The 23,154-nt window shown below is 50.7% G+C and overlaps 1 protein-coding gene across 4 annotated transcripts in view; it reads left to right on the top strand.

Annotated features, from left to right (window-relative positions):
• The window catches only part of LOC137346178 (neurogenic locus notch homolog protein 1-like), a 237,142-nt gene that overhangs the window by 61,116 nt on the left and 152,872 nt on the right, over positions 1–23,154 (top strand). For 3 of the 4 annotated variants that reach the window (XR_010968669.1, XM_068009563.1, XM_068009561.1), the window contains exons 10-12: positions 700–813; positions 2,810–3,043; positions 4,736–4,846. Coding sequence is in view for 3 of the 4 variants with exons in the window: in XM_068009563.1 (XP_067865664.1) it covers positions 700–813; positions 2,810–3,043; positions 4,736–4,846 (459 nt within the window). In the remaining variant the exon portion in view is untranslated. The remainder of the gene's footprint in view (positions 1–699; positions 814–2,809; positions 3,044–4,735; positions 4,847–23,154) is intronic. The other variant, XM_068009562.1, reaches the window with a different exon arrangement.

Here is a 23,154-nt window from a genome sequence, read left to right as displayed (position 1 = left end):
CCTTTTCCTCTCTGTCTTCTCCCCCCGGCTCCCCTCTCTCTCTGTTCCCCGCTCTCCACCTTCCTTCCACCCCCTCTCTCTCTCTCTCTCTCTCTCTCTCTGCCCCTCTCTCTCTCTCTCTTTGTCTCCCCCTTTTCCTCTCTGTCTTCTCCCCCCGGCTCCCCTCTCTCTCTGTTCCCCGCTCTCCACCTCCCTTCCGCCACCCCCCTCTCTCTCTCTCTCTCTGCCCCTCTCTCTGTGTCTCTCAATCTCCCTCCTCCCCCTCTCTCTGTCTCTCTCTCCCTACACTCTTTGTCTTTCCTCTCTCTCCCTAAATCCCTCCCTCTCCCTCTCTCTGTCCCCCTCTTTCTCCCCCCTCTCTTCCATTCTCTCTTTCTCTTTCTCTCTATTTCTCCCTTTGCTCTCCCATTTTCCCTCTCTCTCTCTGTCTACATTGATTTTTCCACTGTTAATTTTAGAATGGGGAACATGCATGATTTACCTCTGACTTTGACACACTATGAACAAATCTGCCACAATATCCTGACAATAGTCGGTTTGCTGAGTTCTGGCACCAGATGAAGTGTTTCTGTCTCTGACCCTCCCCGCCTCTCCCGTTTCGCAGATCACCACCCGAGTGCCAATTCAGTCGATGGTCAGTTTAACCCTGTGACTTTTAACCTCTCATTGACCCCCCCCGCCTTCCCTCCCCCACCCCAGGATTCGCTGGGAAGAGATGTGAAATTAACATGGACGAGTGCTCCAGCACTCCTTGCCTGAACGGAGGGAAGTGCGTCGATGGACCCGGGCGCTATGACTGCGAGTGTCCAGAAGGTGTGTGCCGCTGTTTTGTCAATGGGATGGCCAATGGTTACTATTGGGCAGGATTAACATGTGACTGGAGCCTGTGCGTGAAGAGGGATAATTGTTATAGGGTATGGGGGCGAAAGCGGGAACAGGTTACTGAGTTGGATGATCAGCCATGATCATAGTGAATGGCGGAGCAGGCTCGAAGGGCCGAATGGCCTACTCCTGCTCCTATTTTCTATGTTTCTATATTTCTAACATATCAGTTCGAGATTGTGGTCTCCAGAATGACACAGGGATCAAAGGCTTTCTGCGTATTGCTTCATTGCACATGTTGGTTATATTTTATTTTTCAGGGTGCTAATCTCAATGCCTCCCCACCTCCCCACTCCGCCCCCCCGCCTCCTGACCTCCTCTCCTTCTGTTCACTTCTCCCCCTTTCTCTCCACTCTCCACCCTCCCCTCCCTCTTCTTCATCTCCTTTGTCCATCTTCCTCTGCCCCCTCATCGTCTCTCTACCACTTTCCCCCTCTTTCTTCTCCCACTCAGCTCCTTGCTTCACCTCCTTCACCTCGCCCTCCCCCCAGCCCCTCATCTCCTGAGGACACTGGCTTGTTTCTGGTTTCGGATCTATGCTTGCAGGCTTCCCGCACCCCCCTCTCCCCCTTCCCAGTTCCTCACCCATATACCCATCCTTCACAGGTGAGCCTGGACTGTCGAACGTTAACAGGCTAGCGGAATGTGATGGGACATCCCGTGGGAACACAGGAAGAGAAGAAGGCCATTCAGCCCCTCTGAACCTGTCCCACCATTCAGCAAAACCATGGCTGATCTGTATTTTAACTCCATCGGCCTGCCTTTGTCCCATAATCCGTTAAAACTCTTGCCCAACCAAAAATTTGTCAAAATCAATCTTGAAATTTTCAATTGACCCTTGACCTCAGCTGCTTTTTGGGGGAGAAAGTTCCAGATTTCCTTGACCATTCGTGTGAAGAGGTGCTCCCGGATTTCACCCTCTGAACGGCCTGGCTCGAATTTTAAGATTAAACCTCTTTGTTCTGGACTCCCCCGACCAGAGGAAATAGTTTCCCTCTATCTACCCTATTGAGTCCTTTAATCACCTAAAACATCCCAATTAGTTCACTCCTTAATATCCTACATTCGAGGCAATACAAGCCGAGTCTATGCAACCTGTCTTCATAACTTAACCCTTTAAGTCCGGCACTGCACCCTTGCCTAGGCCAATATATCCTTCCTGCTGTGCAGCGCCCAGAACTGAGCGCAGTCTCCAGATGGAACTCTGTAGAGCTGTGCCATTAATTCCAGCCCTTCATATTCACGTTTCCTCGAGCTGGGTGGCTGGGATCCGAGGAGACTTCTTCTGGAATTCCCCCACTTGTGGGTTCTGACAGGTGTCACTGGATAAATCTCAGAATGGAAATGGGAGCTGAGATTTCTTTTGTCTCCCCACTCCAGAGGTTATGGAACCAAGTGCAAACCCCTTTACAGTGTCCGGCACCCCTCCCCGCAACTCACCACCTCCACCCTCCCGGCACCCCTACCCCCAACTCACCACCCCCACCCTCCCGGCACCCCTACCCCCAACTCACCACCCCCACCCTCCCGGCACCCCTACCCCCAACTCACCACCTCCACCCTCCCGGCACCCCTACCCCCAACTCACCACCCCCACCCTCCCGGCACCCCTACCCCCCACCCACCACCCACCACCCCCACCCGTCCGACACCCAAACTGTAAGCAGCTAACTCGGTGTGAAGCTGGTATCAGACCAGGGCCTTCCAGGTGTGTGTGGTTCAGTGCAGTGAGTAGCAGGAGTGAGGGGAATGATCCAGAGTTGGAGGAGTGGAGGGAGTGAGGGGAAGGGAATCATTGGCAGTGATCCGCAGTTAGAGGAGTGGAGGGAGCGATCTGCAGACAGAGGAGTGGACAGATTGAGGGGGAGGGAGTGGAGGAGTGGTCTTGTTTGACTAATTGGTGGTCTCTCTCTTTCTCTCTCTCTAGGGTTTGAAGGGCCGCTCTGCCAGACCAACATTGACGACTGCATCCGAAACCCGTGCCACTATGGCACCTGCCTGGATAAGATCGCTGGCTATTCCTGTGCCTGCGTCCCCGGCTACACGGGGCGAATCTGCAACATCGAGATTGACGAGTGCCTGAGCCAGCCCTGCCAGAACGGGGGACGGTGCACCAACCTGGTGAACGGCTACCAGTGCATCTGCCCGCCTGGGACCACAGGTAACCACAGGTCGGGAGGCAGGGTGGGTGGGTGGGTGGGGGGGAGAGCGTGGGAGGGTGGGGAGGTGATGTGCGGGCGGGGCTTGGTATGGCGTAGGATCAATGCAGCAGAGTTTTGGAGGTGTAGGGTGGGAAGCCGTCCGACCAGGAGAGATGTGGATTCGTCATGCCCGGCGGTGTTGGAAATGTAACTGATGGTTTCACCAACAAATGGGCTGCAGTATGGCTATGGGATTATCCTGTTTTCTCCAGGAATTGAAGATTGATCCCCAAGGCACTGCCCAGAAGGAAACCAGGGGGGAAATTCAGCCGGGAATGCGTGCCTTTTCAGAATTTTCTTGGAACACTTTCTCTTACGAGCTATTAAAGAAAATCTTGGAGATGGGATTAACAAGGGCCATTTGACAGGGGCTGAGACTCATCCCGTTGGGTAATGAGGAGGCTGTTCTCTGCCATTCGGCCGTGGGAGGGATCATGGGGATTGGCGGGCCGGCTGGATCAAAGGACTGGAGGCGGGGCAGAGGGAGCCGGGAGGTCACGGGACGAAACCTCCAGGAATTCGTCCAGCCAGAGTTGGCAACCCTTTCAGTGGCAGTGGCAGTGGGCGATGTGACCGATAGTGGAGCTCAGCTCCAGTGACGAGAAGGGGGCCAAGGCTGCAAACAGTAGCTGAGTGGGGGGGGTGGTGGGGTGGTGGAATTGCTGCGGAAGGTAAGGAGTTTGTAGCAGGGGAGGGATAATCAGGCTGGCGCTTGTGCCCTTGGCCTACACACTGTTTAATGGAGATGACTGTGCCTCCTCCAGGACCTAAAGTCTGACAGTGCAGGCATTGTGGTGGGCTTGAGTGAAAGTGGGTGAGCCACCACCATACCGCTGGTAGGTGGCCCCTGGGGAATGAACATCGTGGCGTGACTTTTTTCTGCCCCTTATACCATGACAGAATTAGCCCATTTGAATAGGTTACATTGCAGCATAGAAATGTCGCATGAGTACATTAAAAGCCAATTCCAAGCAATGGCAACACCGTGCTGGGCCCTGTTCCCATGTCAGCAATGGCGTCCCTCATTCTGATGCAAAAAGACTTGCATTTGTAGAAGACAGGATATCGGGAAGTGCTTTACAGCCAATGGAGTGTTTTTGGAAGTGCAGTCACTGTTCGATTGTAGGAATCACGGCAGCCAGTTTGCGCACAGCAAGCTCCCAACAAACAACGACGAGATACTGGCCAGATAATCAGTTTTAGTGATGTTGATCGAGGAATCAGTATTGGCCAGGATACCAGGGAACATTCCCCTTTGCTGAAACCATGCCACGGCATCAATTATGTCCACCCGAGAGGGCAGACGGGGCCCTTGGTTTAACATCGCATTCGAAAGACCTTGCAACAGTGCAGCACTGCCTCAGGTGTCAGTCTGGTTTATGTGCTCAGGTCTCTGGAGCAGGACTTGAAGCCACAAAGCTCTTGATTGGGGGGTGAAAGTGCAACCACTGAGGCACAGCTGACATGGATGAAGTGCAGAAAAGTACACAACAGTAGGAGAAACACTGCGAGTGAAAAATGATGCTGAGCGGTCACGGTGCCCTGGTCAATCACTGACTGGAGCTGATTGATGACCATGATATTTGACAGCCCTTTCAACACACAGCTCCTCTTGTTTTGGTTTTCATTTCTTCCTTCTCTCTTTCTTGAAGGGTTGGACTGCGAGATTGACATTGACGAGTGTGTGGGTAACCTGTGCCAGTCTGGGCACTGCAAGGACTTTGTCAATGGCTACATCTGCATCTGTGACCCTGGCTTCACAGGTAAAAGTAAATGGTCACCCACTTCCAGTTGAACGCTCTCTGCTCTTTGTTGCACTTCCTGCTGGATTGAGGGAGATTATTCTCTATCAGCCAGATACTCACTTGGTGCTATTTAGTAGAGAAATTCAATTATTTTATATATGGCTTTCCAGAGATCGATGCCTGTTGGTTGGTTCCCACAGTGAGAGAGATATCTGAACACTGACAGGTCTCTCAGTCCCCTCTATCAGGGTGATATCTGTACACTGACTGGTCTCTCAGTCCCCTCTATCAGGGTGATATCTGCACACTGACTGGTCTCTCAGTCCCCTCTATCAGGGTGATATCTGTACACTGACTGGTCTCTCAGTCCCCTCTATCAGGGTGATATCTGTACACTGACTGGTCTCTCAGTCCCTCTCTCAGGGATATATCAGTACACTGACTGGTCTCTCAGTCCCTCTATCAGGGTGTTATCTGTACACTGACTGGTCTGTCAGTCCCTCTATCAGGGTGTTATCTGTACACTGACTGGTCTCTCAGTCCCTCTATCAGGGTGTTATCTGTATACTGACTGGTCTCTCGGTCCCTCTATCAGGGTGTTATCTGTACACTGACTGGAGTCTCTCAGTCCCTCTCTCAGGGATATATCTGGACACTGACTGGTCTCTCAGTCCCTCTATCAGGGTGTTATCTGTACACTGATTGGAGTCTCTCAGTCCCTCTCTCAGGCATATATCTGTACACTGACTGGTCTCTCAGTCCCTCTATCAGGGTGATATCTGCACAATGACTGGTCTCTCAGTCCCTCTCTCAGGGATATATCTGTACACTGACTGGTCTCTCAGTCCCTCTATCAGGGTGATATCTGGACACTGACTGGTCTCTCAGTCCCTCTATCAGGGTGTTATCTGTACACTGACTGGTCTCTCAGTCCCTCTATCAGGGTGTTATCTGTGCACTGACTGGTCTCTCAGTCCCTCTATCAGGGTGATATCTGTACACTGACTGGTCTCTCAGTCCCTCTATCAGGGTGATATCTGTACACTGACTGGTCTCTCAGTCCCTCTATCAGGGTGTTATCTGTACACTGACTGGTCTCTCAGTCCCTCTATCAGATTGTTATCTGCACACTGACTGGTCTCTCAGTCCCTCTCTCAGGGATATATCTGTACACTGACTGGTCTCTCACTCCCTCTCTCAGGGTGAGATCTGTACACTGACTGGAGTCTCTCAGTCCCTCTCTCAGGGTGATATCTGTACACTGACTGGTCTCTCAGTCCCCTCTATCAGGGTGATATCTGTACACTGACTGGAGTCTCTCAGTCCCTCTCTCAGGGATATATCTGTACACTGACTGGTCTCTCAGTCCCTCTATCAGGGTGTTATCTGTACACTTACTGGAGTCTCTCAGTCCCTCTCTCAGGGATATATCTGTACACTGACTGGGGTCTCTCAGTCCCTCTCTCAGGGTGATATCTGTACACTGACTGGTCTCTCAGTCCCCTCTATCAGGGTGATATCTGTACACTGACTGGAGTCTCTCAGTCCCTCTCTCAGGGATATATCTGTACACTGACTGGTCTCTCAGTCCCTCTATCAGGGTGTTATCTGTACACTGACAGGAGTCTCTCAGTCCCTCTATCAGGGATATATCTGTACACTGACTGGTCTCTCAGTCCCTCTATCAGGGTGTTATCTGTACACTGACTGGTCTCTCAGTCCCTCTATCAGGGTGATATCTGTACACTGACTGGTCTCTCAGTCCCTCTCTCAGGGATATATCTGTACACTGACTGGTCTCTCAGTCCCTCCATCAGGGTGTTATCTGTACACTGACTTTTCTCTCAGTCCCTCTATCAGGGTGTTATCTGTACACTGACTGGTCTCTCAGTCCCTCTATCAGGGATATATCTGTACACTGACTGGAGTCTCTCAGTCCGTCTCTCAGGGTGATATCGGTACACTGACTGGGGTCTCTCAGTCCCTCTATCAGGGATATATCTGTACACTGACTGGGGTCTCTCAGTCCCTCTATCAGGGTGATATCTGTACACTGACTGGTCTCTCAGTCCCTCTATCAGGGTGATATCTGTACACTGACTGGTCTCTCAGTCCCTCTATCAGGATGATATCTGTACACTGACTGGGGTCTCTCAGTCCCTCTCTCAGGGTGATATCGGTACACTGACTGGGGTCTCTCAGTCCCTCTATCAGGGATATATCTGTACACTGACTGGGGTCTCTCAGTCCCTCTATCAGGGTGATATCTGTACACTGACTGGTCTCTCAGTCCCTCTATCAGGGTGATATCTGTACACTGACTGGTCTCTCAGTCCCTCTATCAGGATGATATCTGTACACTGACTGGGGTCTCTCAGTCCCTCTATCAGGGTGTTATCTGTACACTGACTGGTCTCTCAGTCCCTCTATTAGGGTGATATCTGTACACTGATTGGGGTCTCTCAGTCCCTCTATCAGGGTGTTATCTGTACACTGACTGATCTCCCAGTCCCCTCTCTCAGGGATATATCTGTACACTGACTGGGGTCTCTCAGTCCCTCTATCAGGGATATATCTGTACACTGACTGGGGTCTCTCAGTCCCTCTTTCAGGGATATATCTGTACACTGACTGTGGTCTCTCAGTCCCTCTATCAGGGTGATATCTGTACACTGACTGGGGTCTCTCAGTCCCTCTATCAAGGTGATATCTGTACACTGACTGGGGTCTCTCAGTCCCTGTATCAGGGTGATATCTGTACACTGACTGGGGTCTCTCAGTCCCTCTATCAGGGTGTTATCTGTACACTGACTGGTCTCTCAGTCCCTCTATCAGGGTGATATCTGTACACTGACTGGGGTCTCTCAGTCCCTTTATCAGGGTGTTATCTGTACACTGACTGATCTCCCAGTCCCCTCTCTCAGGGTGTTATCTGTACACTGACTGGTCCCTCAGTCCCTCTATCAGGGTGATATCTGTACACCGACTGGTGTATCAGTCCCTCTGTCAGGATGTTATCTGTACACTGACTGGTCTCTCAGTCCCTCTATCAGGGTGTTATCTGTACACTGACTGGTTTCTCAGTCCCTCTATCAGGGTGATATCTGTACACTGACTGGCCTCTCAGTCCCTCTCTCAGGGTGATATCTGCACACTGACTGGAGTCTCTCAGTCCCTCTCTCAGGGTGATATCGGTACACTGACTGGGGTCTCTCAGTCCCTCTCTCAGGGTGATATTTGTACACTGACTGGTCTCTCAGTCTCTCTATCAGGGAAATATCTGTACACTGACTGGGGTCTCTCAGTCCCTCTATCAGGGTGTTATCTGCACACTGACTGGTCTCTCAGTCCCTCTATCAGGGTGTTATCTGTACACTGACTGGTCTCTCAGTCCCTCTCTCAGGGATATATCTATACACTGACTGGTCTCTCAGTCCCTCTATCAGGGTGATATCTGTACACTGACTGGTCTCTCAGTCCCTCTGTCAGGGTGTTATCTGTACACTGACTGTGCTCTCAGTCCCTCTCTCAGGGATATATCTGCACACTGACTGGTCTCTCAGTCCCTCTCTCAGGGAGATATCTGTACACTCACTGGGGTCTCTCAGTTCCTCTGTCAGGGTGTTATCTGTACACTGACTGGTCTCTCAGTCCCGCTATCAGGGTGATATCTGTACACTGACTGGTCTCTCAGTCCCTCTATCAGGGTGATATCTGTACACTGACTGGTCTCTCAGTCCCTCCATCAGGGTGTTATCTGTACACTGACTGGTCTCTCAGTCCCTCTCTCAGGGATATATCTGTACACTGATTGGAGTCTCTCAGTCCCTCTCTCAGGGATATATCTGTACACAGACTGGGGTCTCTCAGTCCCTCTCTCAGGGTGATATCTGTGCACTGACTGGTCTCTCAGTCCCCTCTATCAGGGTGATATCTGTACACTGACTGGAGTCTCTCAGTCCCTCTCTCAGGGATATATCTGTACACTGACTGGTCTCTCAGTCCCTCTATCAGGGTGTTATCTGTACACTGACTGGAGTCTCTCAGTCCCTCTCTCAGGGATATATCTGTACACTGACTGGTCTCTCAGTCCCTCTATCAGGGTGTTATCTGTACACTGACAGGTCTCTCAGTCCCTCTATCAGGGTGATATCTGTACACTGACTGGTCTCTCAGTCCCTCTATCAGGGTGATATCTGTACACTGACTGGTCTCTCAGTCCCTCTATCAGGGTGTTATCTGTACACTGACTGGTCTCTCAGTCCCTCTGTCAGGGTGTTATCTGTACACTGACTGGTCTCTCAGTCCCTCTCTCAGGGATATATCTGAACACTGACTGGCCTCTCAGTCCCTCTCTCAGGGTGATATCTGTACACTGACTGGAGTCTGTCAGTCCCTGTCTCAGGGTGATATCGGTACACTGACTGGGGTCTCTCAGTCCCTCTCTCAGGGTGATATCTGTACATTGACTGGTCTCTCAGTCCCTCTCTCAGGGATATATCTGTACACTGACTGGGGTCTCTCAGTCCCTCTATCAGGGATATATCTGTACACTGACTGGGGTCTCTCAGTACCTCTATCAGGGATATATCTGTACACTGACTGGGGTCTCTCAGTCCCTCTATCAGGGTGATATCTGTACACTGACTGGGGTCTCTCAGTCCCTCTATCAGGGTGATATCTGTACACTGACTGGGGTCTCTCAGTCCCTCTATCAGGGTGATATCTGTACACTGACTGGGGTCTCTCAGTCCCTCTATCAGGGTGATATCTGCACACTGACTGGTCTCTCAGTCCCTCTATCAGGGTGATATCTGTACACTGACTGGTCTCTCAGTCCCTCTGTCAGGGTGTTATCTGTACACTGACTGGTCTCTCAGTCCCTCTCTCAGGGATATATCTGTACACTGACTGGCCTCTCAGTCCCTCTCTCAGGGTGATATCTGTACACTGACTGGAGTCTCTCAGTCCCTGTCTCAGGGTGATATCGGTACACTGACTGGGGTCTCTCAGTCCCTCTCTCAGGGTGATATCTGTACATTGACTGGTCTCTCAGTCCCTCTCTCAGGGATTTATCTGTACACTTACTGGGGTCTCTCAGTCCCTCTATCAGGGATATATCTGTACACTGACTGGGGTCTCTCAGTACCTCTATCAGGGATATATCTGTACACTGACTGGGGTCTCTCAGTCCCTCTATCAGGGTGATATCTGTACACTGACTGGGGTCTCTCAGTCCCTCTATCAGGGTGATATCTGTACACTGACTGGTCTCTCAGTCCCTCTATCAGGGTGATATCTGTACACTGACTGGGGTCTCTCAGTCCCTCTATCAGGGTGTTATCTGTACACTGACTGATCTCCCAGTCCCCTCTCTCAGGGTGTAATCTGTACACTGACTGGTCTCTCAGTCCCTCTATCAGGGTGATATCTGTACACTGACTGGTGTATCAGTCCCTCTGTCAGGATGTTATCTGTCCACTGACTGGTCTCTCAGTCCCTCTATCAGGGTGTTATCTGTGCACTGACTGGCCTCTCAGTCCCTCTCTCAGGGTGATATCTGTACACTGACTGGAGTCTCTCAGTCCCTCTCTCAGGGTGATATCGGTACACTGACTGGGGTCTCTCAGTCCCTCTCTCAGGGTGATATTTGTACACTGACTGGTCTCTCAGTCTCTCTATCAGGGAAATATCTGCACACTGACTGGTCTCTCAGTCCCTCTATCAGGGTGTTATCTGTACACTGACTGGTCTCTCAGTCCCTCTCTCAGGGATATATCTGTACACTGACTGGCCTCTCAGTCCCTCTCTCAGGGTGATATCTGTACACTGACTGGAGTCTCTCAGTCCCTGTCTCAGGGTGATATCGGTACACTGACTGGGGTCTCTCAGTCCCTCTCTCAGGGTGATATCTGTACATTGACTGGTCTCTCAGTCCCTCTCTCAGGGATATATCTGTACACTGACTGGGGTCTCTCAGTCCCTCTATCAGGGATATATCTGTACACTGACTGGGGTCTCTCAGTCCCTCTTTCAGGGATATATCTGTACACTGACTGTGGTCTCTCAGTCCCTCTATCAGGGTGATATCTGTACACTGACTGGGGTCTCTCAGTCCCTCTATCAAGGTGATATCTGTACAGTGACTGGGGTCTCTCAGTCCCTGTATCAGGGTGATATCTGTACACTGACTGGGGTCTCTCAGTCCCTCTATCAGGGTGTTATCTGTACACTGACTGGTCTCTCAGTCCCTCTATCAGGGTGATATCTGTACACTGACTGGGGTCTCTCAGTCCCTCTATCAGGGTGTTATCTGTACACTGACTGATCTCCCAGTCCCCTCTCAGGGTGTTATCTGTACACTGACTGGTCCCTCAGTCCCTCTATCAGGGTGATATCTGTACACCGACTGGTGTATCAGTCCCTCTGTCAGGATGTTATCTGTACACTGACTGGTCTCTCAGTCCCTCTATCAGGGTGATATCTGTACACTGACTGGTCTCTCAGTCCCTCTATCAGGGTGTTATCTGTACACTGACTGGTCTCTCAGTCCCTCTCTCAGGGATATATCTGTACACTGACTGGCCTCTCAGTCCCTGTCTCAGGGTGATATCGGTACACTGACTGGGGTCTCTCAGTCCCTCTCTCAGGGTGATATCTGTACATTGACTGGTCTCTCAGTCCCTCTCTCAGGGATATATCTGTACACTGACTGGGGTCTCTCAGTCCCTCTATCAGGGATATATCTGTACACTGACTGGGGTCTCTCAGTCCCTCTCTCAGGGATATATCTGTACACTGACTGGGGTCTCTCAGTACCTCTATCAGGGATATATCTGTACACTGACTGGGGTCTCTCAGTCCCTCTATCAGGGTGATATCTGTACACTGACTGGGGTCTCTCAGTCCCTCTATCAGGGTGATATCTGTACACTGACTGGGGTCTCTCAGTCCCTCTATCAGGGTGTTATCTGTACACTGACTGGTCTCTCAGTCCCTCTATCAGGGTGATATCTGTACACTGACTGGGGTCTCTCAGTCCCTCTATCAGGGTGTTATCTGTACACTGACTGATCTCCCAGTCCCCTCTCTCAGGGTGTTATCTGTACACTGACTGGTCTCTCAGTCCCTCTATCAGGGTGATATCTGTACACTGACTGGTGTATCAGTCCCTCTGTCAGGATGTTATCTGTACACTGACTGGTCTCTCAGTCCCTCTATCAGGGTGTTATCTGTACACTGACTGGTCTCTCAGTCCCTCTATCAGGGTGATATCTGTATACTGACTGGCCTCTCAGTCCCTCTCTCAGGGTGATATCTGTACACTGACTGGAGTCTCTCAGTCCCTCTCTCAGGGTGATATCGGTACACTGACTGGGGTCTCTCAGTCCCTCTCTCAGGGTGATATTTGTACACTGACTGGTCTCTCAGTCTCTCTATCAGGGAAATATCTGTACATTGACTGGGGTCTCTCAGTCCCTCTATCAGGGTGTTATCTGCACACTGACTGGTCTCTCAGTCCCTCTATCAGGGTGTTATCTGTACACTGACTGGTCTCTCAGTCCCTCTCTCAGGGATATATCTGTACACTGACTGGCCTCTCAGTCCCTCTCTCAGGGTGATATCTGTACACTGACTGGAGTCTCTCAGTCCCTCTCTCAGGGTGATATCGGTACACTGACTGGGGTCTCTCAGTCCCTCTCTCAGGGTGATATCTGTACATTGACTGGTCTCTCAGTCCCTCTCTCAGGGATATATCTGTACATTGACTGGGGTCTCTCAGTCCCTCTATCAGGGATATATCTGTACACTGACTGGGGTCTCTCAGTCCCTCTTTCAGGGATATATCTGTACACTGACTGTGGTCTCTCAGTCCCTCTATCAGGGTGATATCTGTACACTGACTGGGGTCTCTCAGTCCCTCTATGAAGGTGCTATCTGTACACTGACTGGGGTCTCTCAGTCCCTCTATCAGGGTGTTATCTGTACACTGACTGGTCTCTCAGTCCCTCTATCAGGGTGATATCTGTACACTGACTGGGGTCTCTCAGTCCCTCTATCAGGGTGTTATCTGTACACTGACTGATCTCCCAGTCCCCTCTCTCAGGGTGTTATCTGTACACTGACTGGTTTCTCAGTCCCTCTATCAGGGTGATATCTGTACACTGACTGGCCTCTCAGTCCCTCTCTCAGGGTGATATCTGCACACTGACTGGAGTCTCTCAGTCCCTCTCTCAGGGTGATATCGGTACACTGACTGGGGTCTCTCAGCCCCTCTCTCAGGGTGATATTTGTACACTGACTGGTCTCTCAGTCTCTCTATCAGGGTGATATCTGTACACTGACTGGGGTCTCTCAGTCCCTCTATCAAGGTGATATCTGTACAGTGACTGGGGTCTCTCAGTCCCTGTATCAGGGTGATATCTGTACACTGACTGGGGTCTCTCAGTCCCTCTATCAGGGTGTTATCTGTACACTGACTGGTCTCTCAGTCCCTCTATCAGGGTGATATCTGTACACTGACTGGGGTCTCTCAGTCCCTCTATCAGGGTGTTATCTGTACACTGACTGATCTCCCAGTCCCCTCTCTCAGGGTGTTATCTGTACACTGACTGGTCCCTCAGTCCCTCTATCAGGGTGATATCTGTACACCGACTGGTGTATCAGTCCCTCTGTCAGGATGTTATCTGTACACTGACTGGTCTCTCAGTCCCTCTATCAGGGTGATATCTGTACACTGACTGGTCTCTCAGTCCCTCTATCAGGGTGTTATCTGTACACTGACTGGTCTCTCAGTCCCTCTGTCAGGGTGTTATCTGTACACTGACTGGTCTCTCAGTCCCTCTCTCAGGGATATATCTGTACACTGACTGGCCTCTCAGTCCCTCTCTCAGGGTGATATCTGTACACTGACTGGAGTCTCTCAGTCCCTGTCTCAGGGTGATATCGGTACACTGACTGGGGTCTCTCAGTCCCTCTCTCAGGGTGATATCTGTACATTGACTGGTCTCTCAGTCCCTCTCTCAGGGATATATCTGTACACTGACTGGGGTCTCTCAGTCCCTCTATCAGGGATATATCTGTACACTGACTGGGGTCTCTTAGTACCTCTATCAGGGATATATCTGTACACTGACTGGGGTCTCTCAGTCCCTCTATCAGGGTGATATCTGTACACTGACTGGGGTCTCTCAGTACCTCTATCAGGGATATATCTGTACACTGACTGGGGTCTCTCAGTCCCTCTATCAGGGTGATATCTGTACACTGACTGGTCTCTCAGTCCCTCTATCAGGGTGATATCTGTACACTGACTGGGGTCTCTCAGTCCCTCTATCAGGGTGTTATCTGTACACTGACTGGTCTCTCAGTCCCTCTATCAGGGTGATATCTGTACACTGACTGGGGTCTCTCAGTCCCTCTATCAGGGTGTTATCTGTACACTGACTGGTCTCTCAGTCCCTCTATCAGGGTGATATCTGTACACTGACTGATCTCCCAGTCCCCTCTCTCAGGGTGTTATCTGTACACTGACTGGTCTCTCAGTCCCTCTATCAGGGTGATATCTGTACACTGACTGGTGTATCAGTCCCTCTGTCAGGATGTTATCTGTACACTGACTGGTCTCTCAGTCCCTCTATCAGGGTGTTATCTGTACACTGACTGGTCTCTCAGTCCCTCTATCAGGGTGATATCTGTATACTGACTGGCCTCTCAGTCCCTCTCTCAGGGTGATATCTGTACACTGACTGGAGTCTCTCAGTCCCTCTCTCAGGGTGATATCGGTACACTGACTGGGGTCTCTCAGTCCCTCTTTCAGGGTGATATTTGTACACTGACTGGTCTCTCAGTCTCTCTATCAGGGAAATATCTGTACACTGACTGGGGTCTCTCAGTCCCTCTATCAGGGTGTTATCTGCACACTGACTGGTCTCTCAGTCCCTCTATCAGGGTGTTATCTGTACACTGACTGGTCTCTCAGTCCCTCTCTCAGGGATATATCTGTACACTGACTGGCCTCTCAGTCCCTCTCTCTGGGTGATATCTGTACACTGACTGGAGTCTCTCAGTCCCTCTCTCAGGGTGATATCGGTACACTGACTGGGGTCTCTCAGTCCCTCTCTCAGGGTGATATCTGTACATTGACTGGTCTCTCAGTCCCTCTCTCAGGGATATATCTGTACACTGACTGGGGTCTCTCAGTCCCTCTATCAGGGATATATCTGTACACTGACTGGGGTCTCTCAGTCCCTCTTTCAGGGATATATCTGTACACTGACTGTGGTCTCTCAGTCCCTCTATCAGGGTGATATCTGTACACTGACTGGGGTCTCTCAGTCCCTCTATCAAGGTGATATCTGTACACTGACTGGGGTCTCTCAGTCCCTGTATCAGGGTGATATCTGTACACTGACTGGGGTCTCTCAGTCCCTCTATCAGGGTGTTATCTGTACACTGACTGGTCTCTCAGTCCCTCTATCAGGGTGTTATCTGTACACTGACTGATCTCCCAGTCCCCTCTCTCAGGGTGTTATCTGTACACTGACTGGTCCCTCAGTCCCTCTATCAGGGTGATATCTGTACACCGACTGGTGTATCAGTCCCTCTGTCAGGATGTTATCTGTACACTGACTGGTCCCTCAGTCCCTCTATCAGGGTGATATCTGTACACCGACTGGTGTATCAGTCCCTCTGTCAGGATGTTATCTGTACACTGACTGGTCTCTCAGTCCCTCTATCAGGGTGATATCTGTACACTGACTGGTCTCTCAGTCCCTCTATCAGGGTGTTATCTGTACACTGACTGGTCTCTCAGTCCCTCTCTCAGGGATATATCTGTACACTGACTGGCCTCTCAGTCCCTGTCTCAGGGTGATATCGGTACACTGACTGGGGTCTCTCAGTCCCTCTCTCAGGGTGATATCTGTACATTGACTGGTCTCTCAGTCCCTCTCTCAGGGATATATCTGTACACTGACTGGGGTCTCTCAGTCCCTCTATCAGGGATATATCTGTACACTGACTGGGGTCTCTCAGTCCCTCTATCAGGGATATATCTGTACACTGACTGGGGTCTCTCAGTACCTCTATCAGGGATATATCTGTACACTGACTGGGGTCTCTCAGTCCCTCTATCAGGGTGATATCTGTACACTGACTGGGGTCTCTCAGTCCCTCTATCAGGGTGTTATCTGTACACTGACTGGGGTCTCTCAGTCCCTCTCTCAGGGTGTTATCTGTACACTGACTGGTCTCTCAGTCCCTCTATCAGGGTGATATCTGTACACTGACTGGGGTCTCTCAGTCCCTCTATCAGGGTGTTATCTGTACACTGACTGATCACCCAGTCCCCTCTCTCAGGGTGTTATCTGTACACTGACTGGTCTCTCAGTCCCTCTATCAGGGTGATATCTGTACACTGACTGGTGTATCAGTCCCTCTGTCAGGATGTTATCTGTACACTGACTGGTCTCTCAGTCCCTCTATCAGGGTGTTATCTGTACACTGACTGGTCTCTCAGTCCCTCTATCAGGGTGATATCTGTATACTGACTGGCCTCTCAGTCCCTCTCTCAGGGTGATATCTGTACACTGACTGGAGTCTCTCAGTCCCTCTCTCAGGGTGATATCGGTACACTGACTGGGGTCTCTCAGTCCCTCTCTCAGGGTGATATTTGTACACTGACTGGTCTCTCAGTCTCTCTATCAGGGAAATATCTGTACACTGACTGGGGTCTCTCAGTCCCTCTATCAGGGTGTTATCTGCACACTGACTGGTCTCTCAGTCCCTCTATCAGGGTGTTATCTGTACACTGACTGGTCTCTCAGTCCCTCTCTCAGGGATATATCTGTACACTGACTGGCCTCTCAGTCCCTCTCTCAGGGTGATATCTGTACACTGACTGGAGTCTCTCAGTCCCTCTCTCGGGGTGATATCGGTACACTGACTGGGGTCTCTCAGTCCCTCTCTCAGGGTGATATCTGTACATTGACTGGTCTCTCAGTCCCTCTCTCAGGGATATATCTGTACACTGACTGGGGTCTCTCAGTCCCTCTATCAGGGATATATCTGTACACTGACTGGGGTCTCTCAGTCCCTCTTTCAGGTATATATCTGTACACTGACTGTGGTCTCTCAGTCCCTCTATCAGGGTGATATCTGTACACTGACTGGGGTCTCTCAGTCCCTCTATCAAGGTGATATCTGTACACTGACTGGGGTCTCTCAGTCCCTGTATCAGGGTGATATCTGTACACTGACTGGGGTCTCTCAGTCCCTCTATCAGGGTGTTATCTGTACACTGACTGGTCTCTCAGTCCCTCTATCAGGGTGATATCTGTACACTGACTGGGGTCTCTCAGTCCCTCTATCAGGGTGTTATCTGTACACTGACTGATCTCCCAGTCCCCTCTCTCAGGGTGTTATCTGTACACTGACTGGTCCCTCAGTCCCTCTATCAGGGTGATATCTGTACACCGACTGGTGTATCAGTCCCTCTGTCAGGATGTTATCTGCACACTGACTGGTCTCTCAGTCCCTCTATCAGGGTGTTATCTGTACACTGACTGGTTTCTCAGTCCCTCTATCAGGGTGATATCTGTACACTGACTGGCCTCTCAGTCCCTCTCTCAGGGTGATATCTGCACACTGACTGGAGTCTCTCAGTCCCTCTCTCAGGGTGATATCGGTACACTGACTGGGGTCTCTCAGTCCCTCTCTCAGGGTGATATTTGTACACTGACTGGTCTCTCAGTCTCTCTATCAGGGTGATATCTGTACACTGACTGGTCTCTCAGTCTCTCTATCAGGGAAATATCTGTACACTGACTGGGGTCTCTCAGTCCCTCTATCAGGGTGTTATCTGCACACTGACTGGTCTCTCAGTCCCTCTATCAGGGTGTTATCTGTACACTGACTGGTCTCTCAGTCCCTCTCTCAGGGATATATCTGTACACTGACTGGCCTCTCAGTCCCTCTCTCAGGGTGATATCTGTACACTGACTGGAGTCTCTCAGTCCCTCTCTCAGGGTGATATCGGTACACTGACTGGGGTCTCTCAGTCCCTCTCTCAGGGTGATATCTGTACATTGACTGGTCTCTCAGTCCCTCTCTCAGGGATATATCTGTACACTGACTGGGGTCTCTCAGTCCCTCTATCAGGGATATATCTGTACACTGACTGGGGTCTCTCAGTCCCTCTTTCAGGGATATATCTGTACACTGACTGTGGTCTCTCAGTCCCTCTATCAGGGTGATATCTGTACACTGACTGGGGTCTCTCAGTCCCTCTATCAAGGTGATATCTGTACACTGACTGGGGTCTCTCAGTCCCTGTATCAGGGTGATATCTGTACACTGACTGGGGTCTCTCAGTCCCTCTATCAGGGTGTTATCTGTACACTGACTGGCCTCTCAGTCCCTCTATCAGGGTGATATCTGTACACTGACTGGGGTCTCTCAGTCCCTCTATCAGGGTGTTATCTGTACACTGACTGATCTCCCAGTCCCCTCTCTCAGGGTGTTATCTGTACACTGACTGGTCCCTCAGTCCCTCTATCAGGGTGATATCTGTACACCGACTGGTGTATCAGTCCCTCTGTCAGGATGTTATCTGCACACTGACTGGTCTCTCAGTCCCTCTATCAGGGTGTTATCTGTACACTGACTGGTTTCTCAGTCCCTCTATCAGGGTGATATCTGTACACTGACTGGCCTCTCAGTCCCTCTCTCAGGGTGATATCTGCACACTGACTGGAGTCTCTCAGTCCCTCTCTCAGGGTGATATCGGTACACTGACTGGGGTCTCTCAGTCCCTCTCTCAGGGTGATATTTGTACACTGACTGGTCTCTCAGTCTCTCTATCAGGGTGATATCTGTACACTGACTGGGGTCTCTCAGTCCCTCTATCAAGGTGATATCTGTACAGTGACTGGGGTCTCTCAGTCCCTGTATCAGGGTGATATCTGTACACTGACTGGGGTCTCTCAGTCCCTCTATCAGGGTGTTATCTGTACACTGACTGGTCTCTCAGTCCCTCTATCAGGGTGATATCTGTACACCGACTGGTGTATCAGTCCCTCTGTCAGGATGTTATCTGTACACTGACTGGTCTCTCAGTCCCTCTATCAGGGTGATATCTGTACACTGACTGGTCTCTCAGTCCCTCTATCAGGGTGTTATCTGTACACTGACTGGTCTCTCAGTCCCTCTGTCAGGGTGTTATCTGTACACTGACTGGTCTCTCAGTCCCTCTCTCAGGGATATATCTGTACACTGACTGGCCTCTCAGTCCCTCTCTCAGGGTGATATCTGTACACTGACTGGAGTCTCTCAGTCCCTGTCTCAGGGTGATATCGGTACACTGACTGGGGTCTCTCAGTCCCTCTCTCAGGGTGATATCTGTACATTGACTGGTCTCTCAGTCCCTCTCTCAGGGATATATCTGTACACTGACTGGGGTCTCTCAGTCCCTCTATCAGGGATATATCTGTACACTGACTGGGGTCTCTCAGTACCTCTATCAGGGATATATCTGTACACTGACTGGGGTCTCTCAGTCCCTCTATCAGGGTGATATCTGTACACTGACTGGGGTCTCTCAGTCCCTCTATCAGGGTGATATCTGTACACTGACTGGTCTCTCAGTCCCTCTATCAGGGTGATATCTGTACACTGACTGGGGTCTCTCAGTCCCTCTATCAGGGTGATATCTGTACACTGACTGGTCTCTCAGTCCCTCTATCAGGGTGATATCTGTACACTGACTGGGGTCTCTCAGTCCCTCTATCAGGGTGTTATCTGTACACTGACTGGTCTCTCAGTCCCTCTATCAGGGTGATATCTGTACACTGACTGGGGTCTCTCAGTCCCTCTATCAGGGTGTTATCTGTACACTGACTGGTCTCTCAGTCCCTCTATCAGGGTGATATCTGTACACTGACTGATCTCCCAGTCCCCTCTCTCAGGGTGTTAACTGTACACTGACTGGTCTCTCAGTCCCTCTATCAGGGTGATATCTGTACACTGACTGGTGTATCAGTCCCTCTGTCAGGATGTTATCTGTACACTGACTGGTCTCTCAGTCCCTCTATCAGGGTGTTATCTGTACACTGACTGGTCTCTCAGTCCCTCTATCAGGGTGATATCTGTATACTGACTGGCCTCTCAGTCCCTCTCTCAGGGTGATATCTGTACACTGACTGGAGTCTCTCAGTCCCTCTCTCAGGGTGATATCGGAACACTGACTGGGGTCTCTCAGTCCCTCTTTCAGGGTGATATTTGTACACTGACTGGTCTCTCAGTCTCTCTATCAGGGAAATATCTGTACACTGACTGGGGTCTCTCAGTCCCTCTATCAGGGTGTTATCTGCACACTGACTGGTCTCTCAGTCCCTCTATCAGGGTGTTATCTGTACACTGACTGGTCTCTCAGTCCCTCTCTCAGGGATATATCTGTACACTGACTGGCCTCTCAGTCCCTCTCTCTGGGTGATATCTGTACACTGACTGGAGTCTCTCAGTCCCTCTCTCAGGGTGATATCGGTACACTGACTGGGGTCTCTCAGTCCCTCTCTCAGGGTGATATCTGTACATTGACTGGTCTCTCAGTCCCTCTCTCAGGGATATATCTGTACACTGACTGGGGTCTCTCAGTCCCTCTATCAGGGATATATCTGTACACTGACTGGGGTCTCTCAGTCCCTCTTTCAGGGATATATCTGTACACTGACTGTGGTCTCTCAGTCCCTCTATCAGGGTGATATCTGTACACTGACTGGGGTCTCTCAGTCCCTCTATCAAGGTGATATCTGTACACTGACTGGGGTCTCTCAGTCCCTGTATCAGGGTGATATCTGTACACTGACTGGGGTCTCTCAGTCCCTCTATCAGGGTGTTATCTGTACACTGACTGGTCTCTCAGTCTCTCTATCAGGGTGTTATCTGTACACTGACTGATCTCCCAGTCCCCTCTCTCAGGGTGTTATCTGTACACTGACTGGTCCCTCAGTCCCTCTATCAGGGTGATATCTGTACACCGACTGGTGTATCAGTCCCTCTGTCAGGATGTTATCTGTACACTGACTGGTCCCTCAGTCCCTCTATCAGGGTGATATCTGTACACCGACTGGTGTATCAGTCCCTCTGTCAGGATGTTATCTGTACACTGACTGGTCTCTCAGTCCCTCTATCAGGGTGTTATTTGTACACTGACTGGTCTCTCAGTCCCTCTCTCAGGGATATATCTGTACACTGACTGGCCTCTCAGTCCCTGTCTCAGGGTGATATCGGTACACTGACTGGGGTCTCTCAGTCCCTCTCTCAGGGTGATATCTGTACATTGACTGGTCTCTCAGTCCCTCTCTCAGGGATATATCTGTACACTGACTGGGGTCTCTCAGTCCCTCTATCAGGGATATATCTGTACACTGACTGGGGTCTCTCAGTCCCTCTATCAGGGATATATCTGTACACTGACTGGGGTCTCTCAGTACCTCTATCAGGGATATATCTGTACACTGACTGGGGTCTCTCAGTCCCTCTATCAGGGTGATATCTGTACACTGACTGGGGTCTCTCAGTCCCTCTATCAGGGTGATATCTGTACACTGACTGGGGTCTCTCAGTCCCTCTATCAGGGTGTTATCTGTACACTGACTGGTCTCTCAGTCCCTCTATCAGGGTGATATCTGTACACTGACTGGGGTCTCTCAGTCCCTCTATCAGGGTGTTATCTGTACACTGACTGATCTCCCAGTCCCCTCTCTCAGGGTGTTATCTGTACACTGACTGGTCTCTCAGTCCCTCTATCAGGGTGATATCTGTACACTGACTGGTGTATCAGTCCCTCTGTCAGGATGTTATCTGTACACTGACTGGTCTCTCAGTCCCTCTATCAGGGTGTTATCTGTACACTGACTGGTCTCTCAGTCCCTCTATCAGGGTGATATCTGTATACTGACTGGCCTCTCAGTCCCTCTCTCAGGGTGATATCTGTACACTGACTGGAGTCTCTCAGTCCCTCTCTCAGGGTGATATCGGTACACTGACTGGGGTCTCTCAGTCCCTCTCTCAGGGTGATATTTGTACACTGACTGGTCTCTCAGTCTCTCTATCAGGGAAATATCTGTACACTGACTGGGGTCTCTCAGTCCCTCTATCAGGGTGTTATCTGCACACTGACTGGTCTCTCAGTCCCTCTATCAGGGTGTTATCTGTACACTGACTGGTCTCTCAGTCCCTCTCTCAGGGATATATCTGTACACTGACTGGCCTCTCAGTCCCTCTCTCAGAGTGATATCTGTACACTGACTGGAGTCTCTCAGTCCCTCTCTCAGGGTGATATCGGTACACTGACTGGGGTCTCTCAGTCCCTCTCTCAGGGTGATATCTGTACATTGACTGGTCTCTCAGTCCCTCTCTCAGGGATATATCTGTACACTGACTGGGGTCTCTCAGTCCCTCTATCAGGGATATATCTGTACACTGACTGGGGTCTCTCAGTCCCTCTTTCAGGGATATATCTGTACACTGACTGTGGTCTCTCAGTCCCTCTATCAGGGTGATATCTGTACACTGACTGGGGTCTCTCAGTCCCTCTATCAAGGTGATATCTGTACACTGACTGGGGTCTCTCAGTCCCTGTATCAGGGTGATATCTGTACACTGACTGGGGTCTCTCAGTCCCTCTATCAGGGTGTTATCTGTACACTGACTGGTCTCTCAGTCCCTCTATCAGGGTGATATCTGTACACTGACTGGGGTCTCTCAGTCCCTCTATCAGGGTGTTATCTGTACACTGACTGATCTCCCAGTCCCCTCTCTCAGGGTGTTATCTGTACACTGACTGGTCCCTCAGTCCCTCTATCAGGGTGATATCTGTACACCGACTGGTGTATCAGTCCCTCTGTCAGGATGTTATCTGCACACTGACTGGTCTCTCAGTCCCTCTATCAGGGTGTTATCTGTACACTGACTGGTTTCTCAGTCCCTCTATCAGGGTGATATCTGTACACTGACTGGCCTCTCAGTCCCTCTCTCAGGGTGATATCTGCACACTGACTGGAGTCTCTCAGTCCCTCTCTCAGGGTGATATCGGTACACTGACTGGGGTCTCTCAGTCCCTCTCTCAGGGTGATATTTGTACACTGACTGGTCTCTCAGTCTCTCTATCAGGGTGATATCTGTACACTGACTGGGGTCTCTCAGTCCCTCTATCAAGGTGATATCTGTACAGTGACTGGGGTCTCTCAGTCCCTGTATCAGGGTGATATCTGTACACTGACTGGGGTCTCTCAGTCCCTCTATCAGGGTGTTATCTGTACACT

The sequence above is a fragment of the Heterodontus francisci genome, chromosome 29 (genome assembly GCF_036365525.1).
Source record: "Heterodontus francisci isolate sHetFra1 chromosome 29, sHetFra1.hap1, whole genome shotgun sequence".
Taxonomy (NCBI): domain Eukaryota; kingdom Metazoa; phylum Chordata; class Chondrichthyes; order Heterodontiformes; family Heterodontidae; genus Heterodontus; species Heterodontus francisci.
The sequence above is the reverse complement of the archived record's forward strand: the minus strand, read 5'-3'. Positions and strand labels throughout refer to the sequence as shown.